Here is an 8,761-nt window from a genome sequence, read left to right as displayed (position 1 = left end):
TATATAAAAATAAATTTAATCAACAACTTAGTAAATTATAATTTTTTTTATAATTAAAATTATTATAATATTTTTATGTTATATTTTAATATATATTTGTATTGTGTTATACATTTTTTAAATTGACAAGTAATTTACTTATGATTTTTTATTATTTATAAATTTATGTCAAAATTTAGTAATTCCTATGAATTAAGCTAAAAATTATAATAATAATAATAATAATATCAACAACAATATTAATAATAATGATGATGGTTGAACTTCTAATTATTATTTTATTATATATATAATGAGATTAAAAAATTTAATCAATAATTACGATATTTTAAAATTCGGACTCCTGATTCATACGAAATTTAAATATATACAAGATTGTGTCCATTAGATCATATCAGACGGTATGATTTAAAATCACATGGCCCGATTCAACTATACACCGTCTTGAATGATTACTCTTATGTTTCGAGTATGATATCTCGACATTCGTATATCCAATAAGTTTAAAACTTTACGAAATGTATTTTTTTGTAAGTTTTATCATATCTAACGGTCGGATCTAAATTTTGATGGCCCGATTAACCCATGTTGTTCAACAATGTAAGATGATAGTTAAATCAATGTTATACTAACATTTATAAATATATACATTTTGCAAATTGTGAACATATATTAATTTCAATTATATCTATCTAAAAATTTTATGATTTGATCTCATGATTTAAAATAATAATAATAATAATAGTTGTAGTAATACTAATAATAATAATAATAATAATAATAATAATAATAATAGTAATACAAAAAGTCAAAATCAAAACCCATCACTTTCTCTCTCTTGTTCTCGTTTCTTCTTCCTCTTTTCTTTCTCTCTTTCTGCTTCTTCCCCATTCTCTCCTCTCAAATTCTCAATTCTTCCCCAAACCCATCTCTTAGAACCCTAGTCCCAAACTCACGGCAACAAGGACGGTAAGTCGGCAACGAGGACGGCGACGAGTACTGCTTTAAGGTAATCCTTCTCTGTTGCATTTTGCTCGTTCTTCTTTTTCTTGGGTTTGGGTGTCTTTTTAGCATCTTCTTTAATTTTTTTTCTTGGGTTTGGTTGTGTTTTTAGGGGATTTGTTTAATTCTTCTTTTTCTTGGGTTTTTAGGGGATTTTTTTCTTGGATTTGGGTGTGTTTTTAGCATCTTCTTTAATTTTTTTTCTTGGGTTAGGTTGTGTTTTTAGGGGATTTGTTTAATTCTTGTTGTTAGATTCCTTTCCAGCCTTAGTTCCTTACACTTTTGTTTGCTTTGAGAGTTATTTGTAAAAGAGTTGTAATGTTAATTATCAATTAGTAACATTTCTGAATTTCCTATCGTCTCTTTCTTCTCTCCTTCCCACCTCCATTCTGCTGCAATGTTAAATTTTTCTGCTACAATTTTCTGGAACAAGTGCTCGAGCTCGAGCTGGAACTCGAGCTCGACAGCTCAAGCTCGAGCTCGACAAATCGAGCTCGAGTTCGAGCTCGAGCTCGAGCTCTGGGCGAGCTCGTCGAGCTCGAGCTCGAGCTCGAGCTCTAAATCACAGAGTCGAGCTCGAGCTCGAGTTCGACAAAAATGGTCGAGCTCGACTCGAGCTCGACTCGTTGACAGCCCTATTCGAGACTTTGGGTAATCAAAAACCAAAATCAACGCCGGAAATTTTTCATCTTGGAAAGATCAAATAGTATGAGATGAACTTTTTAACCCTTTGGGAAATTTTAGTTCCAACTTGATTCTACGTCTGAATTTGAATCAATCATATCACAAGTGTAATTATACTTATCGCATGATTGGTGTACAATTAAGGAAAAGTGACAATCACATAGCAAGTGTATCACACTTGTTTTATAATTGGTTTGGTTCAATGAATTTTTCATGTACTCTGATCTCGTTCGGTCTTCCCGCTCTATCCTCATAACTTAAAGTATGGAAACTAGATTTAGCACCGGCAACCATCCTTTGGAATAGCGGCAAGTGAAAAGTGAAGAAAGACTTCCAGACATTTTTATAGAGTTTTTGCAATAATTTCTGTTTTTGTTGTGGGAATAAATTGCGAGTGTTTCAAAACAAAAGTGAAATATATAAAAATATTGAAGTTAGAGTATTTGGAGGAAAAGTTTGATACGTACATTTTTACCATGCCATAAAAGTTTATGGGTAAGAAGTTTATAGCTGTTGATTTAGCCGAGCTTAATTTAAACAGTTTAAAAACTTGGAATAAGTTGTAAATTAAAAAAAAAATACTCTTTTCATCTTATTTTCAATAAAAAGAACCACTTAATTTGTATTGGAAATACCCCTTGAGTGTATCTTTCATGTTGCATGATTTGTTAATGATAGATCAAGTATCAAGTTCTTAGGGACCCTTGCTAAAAAATGTTAGTCACGTAGCCTATAAGCACCTTAAGTATGTTTGGAGGTTTATTAGATTGCATAGTCTTGCAAATTTCTTCAATTCTGCAAAAATGGGCATTCTTGTTATGTATCTCGGCTATCTACGTGCATTGGCGTTTTAGCCGTGATGACCCTTCTAGCTTGTAAAAGGCAATCGTGAATTGCAAATTGATATTGCATTTTATATCACAATTTATTTGTACGCTTATAAGATTCCCTTCATCTGTATACTTAAAGGAAATTTTTTCTGTAGAGGCATGTATATGTGAAGCATAATACGAGATGCAACACCAGGTAGCATAGAAGATCCAGACCGCTAGGTCCTTTCGGCTTTGTGTTTGCGCATAAAACTTTTAGTTCATTTTAAGTTCAAAATGCATAAAGAATGTGAAAGGATTGCCTCGACTTCTTAAGAAACTCTTAAACACGATGGTATCATGAATTCTAGTGTGAGTGCGAGTTTATCATTCATTGGTTTATCTTGATACTTTGGCTGAGATTTTCATACTATTGGTTCTGGTTACAAAATTTCAGCTGTTTGAATGAGCTTATAAGTTTTTTTAAAACATTTTATTAACACCCTATAACTTATACTTGTTTGGGCTCTGCAGATGACCGTTTATCCCAGAGGAGTCTCGGTGCTAATGCCAGGAGAAAGCGTTCCTACTTTACTTGCACATCCGGCGCCAGCGCCGTGCCCGCCGGACTCCGGCTCTCCACCTAATGCTTCATCATTTTAACATGTTTCAAGCTGGTCCAGCCTCAGCTTGCCCAACTCATTGATTATGGAGAAGAAGAAAATGGGAAGGAAGAAAAGAACAAAAAGACTTGGGGGATTTTGTGATTTTGAGGGAATTTTGGTTAGATCTAAGACTATGGTGAGTTTGTGGACATTTTTGCTTATTGTACATATAAATGTCTCAAGTTTATAAAATGTTTGAACTTTTATAAAATATTGTAGACCATTTGGTAACTTTAAGAAAAGAAGTTTGTAAGATTCTTCATCTTATAAAATGATTTAAAAGCTTAACGATGTTAAATTGTATTTCAAAAATAAGTTTTTAAAATATTTGAAAAATAAGATGGCAGAATTTATAAAATATTAGAGCGTTTAGCATAATAAACTTTTTATATTGTAAAAGCGACATAAAAAACCATTAAATTATTACAATTTAAAATCATGTAAATAGATATTTTTGTTATCGGGGGAGGGCAGATCAATTATTCGGAAAATAAAAGTGAAATGCTAACAAAGTTACAAAGGTGTTCTTGTTTATTAAATGTAAAGATTAAAGAGTTTAAAACATTTTATTGAAAATGTAGGTTTAGCTTAAGTTTTTTTAAAGGGCTAATAAGACTATAAATATCTCATTTTCAAACCTTATAAGCTTCTTAATAAAAGTTTACTAGAGAATTTTATAGTGCTCAGCCAAACACCCTCTTATTTTTAAGATTTTAATATTTTATTTTAAATTTAAGGGTTAATTACACTTAATTTCTCTCTGAAAATGCTAAATTACATTTCCGCAAAAGAAGTTTTGGAATTATACTTAGACCCCCTCCAAAAATTCTCGATTTACGTCTGATCCCCTTCCGTTAGGGTTTGAATAGAAAATTCTAACATAATTAAGTAAGAAAAATTACAAAAATTTTTAATTTTACCACTCAACATTTTTATGTATATTTTTGTACTTATAAAGAGATAAAATAATATACATATGGAGTGATACTAACATCATTATATTTTTTCCTTTGTAAGTACAAAAATATTACATGACAGCGTTAAATGAAGGGTAAAAGTAAAAATTGATGCAACTTTTTTTGCTAATTTCAGTATTATTTGTCTAAATTTTAATTAAAGGGAGTCAGGTGTAAACAATAATTTTTTGAAAAAGGCGTAAGTATAATTTCAAAACTTGTTTTGGAGAAATTATAATTTTACATTTTTGGAGAGGGTCTAAATATACTTAACCCTAAATTTAATCATATTAATTATACAATAGTCATCATTAACATTTTAAAAAATATTTAAAATCTTATAAAATATTGTGAAGGGTTCGGTAAATTATTTGAAAAGAAATATAAAATCTAAAAGTAAAATAACTTAAATGTTCTTCTGAAAAAATAAAAACCTTTTAATTTATTTTTAAAACTTTAATAAACTATTTTATTTTTAATTATATTAAATATGAAATTATCATTATTAATACTTTATAAACTTCCATATTATATTCTTTTAAATACTTCAAAAATGTATTAACTACAAAATCAATATTACTAACACCTTATAAAATTCAGATGAGTGGTATCCAAGTTGAAGAATATTATTCAAATTATTATTTCTAACACCTTATTTTTTCCCCATTTAAGGCTCTAATCTTCCTCTAGGTGTGTATTTAATGCTAAATAAATTGGGGGTGAATAGCAGTTTATCCTCTTGTGATATTAAAAATGAGCATATTATCCCTATATGAAAAAATGTAGCAATTTACCTCCCTATACTTTTTAAAATGAAGCAATTTTACCTCCTTATATCGGGAGGTAAATTGATTCAATTTAAAAATTATAGGAAGGTAAATTGTTGTATTTTAAAAAATATAGTGAGGTAAAATCGCTATTTGTTTTTTCATAAGAAGACAATTTGCTCATTTACGATATCACAAGGGGTTATTTGCATATTTTTTAATAAATTAGTAATTCACCTCAAATTATTATTGAATTGAATTTTTAACCTTTAATTATTTGGGTATTGCAAACCAAAGAGGGACATGAAGAAGTAAATTCCAATGCTTTTGTCCCACAAAACACACATCTCAATAAACATATCCAATCTCAAGGAACTTAAATCCTTTCATTAAAGCATACACTTATTAAAGAAGAAACATTGATTTATTTTCTTTCGGTCAAATTTCCACTTTTTACTTTTCTTTTTGTGTGAAAAAAGGGGGCCCAAAGCATTGGCCTAAAATGCCTAAAATGATGTAACTATACATAAATTTTTTATGATTTGAAAAATTAGATCTAACACCTTTGAGATTTATTTTTGCTTAACAAATAAGTCCCTTTATTAGTCAAAATTCACAAAATTTATTGATATTAACAAAAAAAAATCAGAAAAAATCTATATTAACCCCCGATTGACTTATTACTGACTTATTACATGTCAAATAAATCTTTTTATAGCCAAATTACTCTCATACGTCTTTACGCATTAATACATGTGAAGATGTAATCTTCACCATTGTAAGGGTAGTTTAGTTCGAAAAAAAATATATGACCTGCAATAAACCAGTAATCAGTCAATCGAGGATAAATATAATTTCTCATTCTGTTTTTTGTTAATATTAGCAATCAGTGAATTTTGACTAACAGAAAGACTTATTTATTAGACGGAAGCAAACCTTAGGGGTACTAGATGTAATTTCTCAAACCATAGGGGTCTATGTGTGATTACACCAAATCTCATAGAAGAGGAGTGTAATTATCCCTTGTAATAATTTGTTTAAGGGATAATCACACTTCCCTCTCATGAGGTTTGGTATAATTATGCGTAGATCCTCTATGGTTTGGGAAATTACATCTAGCACTCGTGAGGTTTACTTTCATCTAACAAGTAAGTCACTCCACTAGTTAAAATTCACTAAATTTGATAATATTAATAAAAAAAAAAGAAAAATCTATATTGACCTATGATTGACTTATTACAATTTATTGTAAGTCAGATAATTTTTTTTATAACCAAATTACTCTTATACTTTTTCGCATGTTAATGCATGTGGGGAGGTATATATTCATCGTTATGAGGGTAGTTTAGTTGAAAAAAATTTGCTAACCTGCTATAAATCAATCAACGATAAATATCAATTTTTTGTTAATTATCAGCAAATTCAGTGAATTTGACAGAGGGACTTATTTGTTAGATAGAAACAAACCTCAGAAGTACAATGTAATTTTTCAAACCACAAAAAATTTAAGTATAATTATACTAAATCTTAGAAAAAAAAAGTGTAATTATTCCTTAGTTTAATGATATTTTTTTTTTTTGATAATTGTGACTCCAAACACCACTACAGCTAGAACATAATTTTTTGAATTATATGTTACTTATATGGGTACTTACAATTTACCAATCAGTATAATCTTACATTGATAAAGAGAATCCTACTAACAACTATCTTGTATTGGGTGATTGCAAAAACTTAAATTAAGTACTTTTTAAAATTATAAATTAAATTAAGTTAAATAAAGGTGTTTAGAAATACAACTTCAATTTATATTTCTCTTAAAAATTAAACTAAAATTAATAATACACCAATTTTTTTACCAAATATTTCTCCATAAACTTTTTTCTACTTATAATTATTATTTCGAAATACTCTTAACTTTTACATCTTAATTGCTTATTCATGGACGATTTGGAAAAATATAATTTTTTGCAAGGTGGTGCTCTATTTTTATAATTGAAAGATACTTAGTGGGAAAATTCTAATCCGTAGTAAGTTTGGTCGAACATAAACTAATTATATAATAAGTATAAAATATTTGTCATGTGATTAAGGCATAATTCAAAAAAATGACCATTTATATGAGAAATATATTACACTTGTTCTGTGATTGGTACGAATAAATCAAAATTAATTTGAATAAAATTTTGCCATTTGGATAAACTTGAATTACAAGACCATTTTAACAATTAAAAGTTGTTAAAATGGTAATTACATAATACAAGATTTCTTCATAAGTCCACTTTTTCCTAATATGCTGAGTGAGAATTTACAACAAAGAAAAAATCATTAGGGGTGTTCAGAAAAGTACATGAACGACATCGTTTCGAAACATTGAATTGGAGATGATGAACCCTCACAAGAAAATGAAGCACTCTAAAGAAACAACAGGGTTCTCAAGCGACTCGGCTTCCTCCGCTGCTACGACGTCGTTAGGAGGTTCCGGCGTAGCCGCACTCTTCTCATCACCCACATTCCGGCGCCCACCCTCCTCGACCCGTCTCACCGGCGACTTCCTGCCGGAACCCTCACCGGGGTCCCGACGCCGCCCGTTTTCCTCCGCCACATTCCGCGGCTGCCCCGCCATTGCCCTTCCGCGAGCTGGCCTTAACGGGGTGACCTGACCCCTCTTCTCCGGGGAAGGTGCCGCAGCCCTTCTAGCGACGACCCTCTCCGCCCTCCCCCTCCCTCCGGCGGGCACTCGCCGCTTCCTCGGCGGAGGCCTCTGGTTGACCACGCCGTCCTCGTCGTCGTCTCGCTTCTCCTGCGCCGTCGCATTCGAGAAGCTCTCACTATAACTACCCATTTCGGAAACTTCAGAAACCTCGCAAACAATCTCCACATCAGCTTTTCCTGGTGGATCGGGATTCCCATGAATCACAGCCTTCGGCCCCGCTTCCACCTTCAACCCCCGATCTCCAAGCGGCGTTCCCTTGATCCTCTCATCAACCTTCGGCGCAACGGTTGTCTCCAACAACACTTCTTTCACAGCTTCTTCTTCGGGCGCAGCAGGCGGCGATCTGGGTCGCGCTCCTCCACAGGAACGCCGGTTCTCCGCCTCTGGATGACGATCTCCGGTGCTGAGACAGCAGCCCATTTCGCGTTTTCTCCGAAAATCGTAAATAATTAGCAGAAAAAGCAACTAAAGTAGCATCTGGGGGGAGATGAGAAAGGGATTTGAAGGGATGAGGAGTGACGATGGAGAATGAGTGGTGAGATACAGGGGGCAGGAGGAGGCAATGGTGATGTAAAACAGAGTGTTGTGTTCCTAAAAAGTGCGATGGGACTAGTGGCATTCCCGCGTGCTCTGCTTCGTTTTTCACTTAGCCTTTTGCTAAGTTTTGCATGTTCTCTTATACCCCACCTTTCCCCAATCACCACAAACCCCTTCTTTATAACATTGAAACCCCACTCATTGCTCCTGATTTTAACTCATCTCATCGAAAATTAAGTTTAATTAAGATGGATTTCTTTTTTTAAGTATGTGATTCAATCTTTGGTAAATGTACAAAAATGATGATTGATGTTGGTCTTGTTAAATTTGAATTTATTATACGACAAACATATATAATTAATGTACTATTTAAGAAAAATGACTAATTATATAATAATTATATCACATCTGTTCTGTTATGTGATTGATTTGAGTTTTCGACTTTTTCTGTTGACGCGATAAAAATTGTTTAATAAAGATATGATTGGAGCGAGAAAATAAGTTAGAAATAGATCTAAAGGCATTCCAAACACATGTCCGTATAGTTTAGAAATGACCATTCCCATAAATATGGGATTAGGCACTGCCCCACTTACCCATAATTTAGTTATTCCCAATAAATTGG

At 32.1% G+C, this 8,761-nt stretch overlaps 2 protein-coding genes across 3 annotated transcripts in view; one reads left to right on the top strand and one right to left on the bottom strand.

The window, feature by feature from the left end:
- Window positions 1-3,384, top strand: part of LOC105167351 — a 7,497-nt gene extending 4,113 nt beyond the window's left edge. The window contains exons 1-2 of one of the 2 annotated variants that reach the window (XR_848248.2): window positions 808-1,009; window positions 3,030-3,106. Coding sequence is in view for 1 of the 2 variants with exons in the window: in XM_011087032.2 (XP_011085334.1) it covers window positions 3,030-3,158 (129 nt within the window). In the remaining variant the exon portion in view is untranslated. Of the gene's footprint in view, window positions 1-807; window positions 1,010-3,029 lie in introns of those variants that run through there. The other variant, XM_011087032.2, reaches the window with a different exon arrangement.
- LOC105167352 overlaps window positions 1-8,322 on the bottom strand; it is an 18,045-nt gene extending 9,723 nt beyond the window's left edge. The window contains exon 1 of the mRNA XM_011087033.2: window positions 7,392-8,322. Within this exon, the coding sequence (XP_011085335.1) occupies window positions 7,392-8,019 (628 nt within the window). The 5' untranslated portion in view covers window positions 8,020-8,322. The remainder of the gene's footprint in view (window positions 1-7,391) is intronic.

The sequence above is a fragment of the Sesamum indicum genome, linkage group LG8 (genome assembly GCF_000512975.1).
Source record: "Sesamum indicum cultivar Zhongzhi No. 13 linkage group LG8, S_indicum_v1.0, whole genome shotgun sequence".
Taxonomy (NCBI): domain Eukaryota; kingdom Viridiplantae; phylum Streptophyta; class Magnoliopsida; order Lamiales; family Pedaliaceae; genus Sesamum; species Sesamum indicum.
This window is presented reverse-complemented; position numbering and strand designations above follow the sequence as displayed.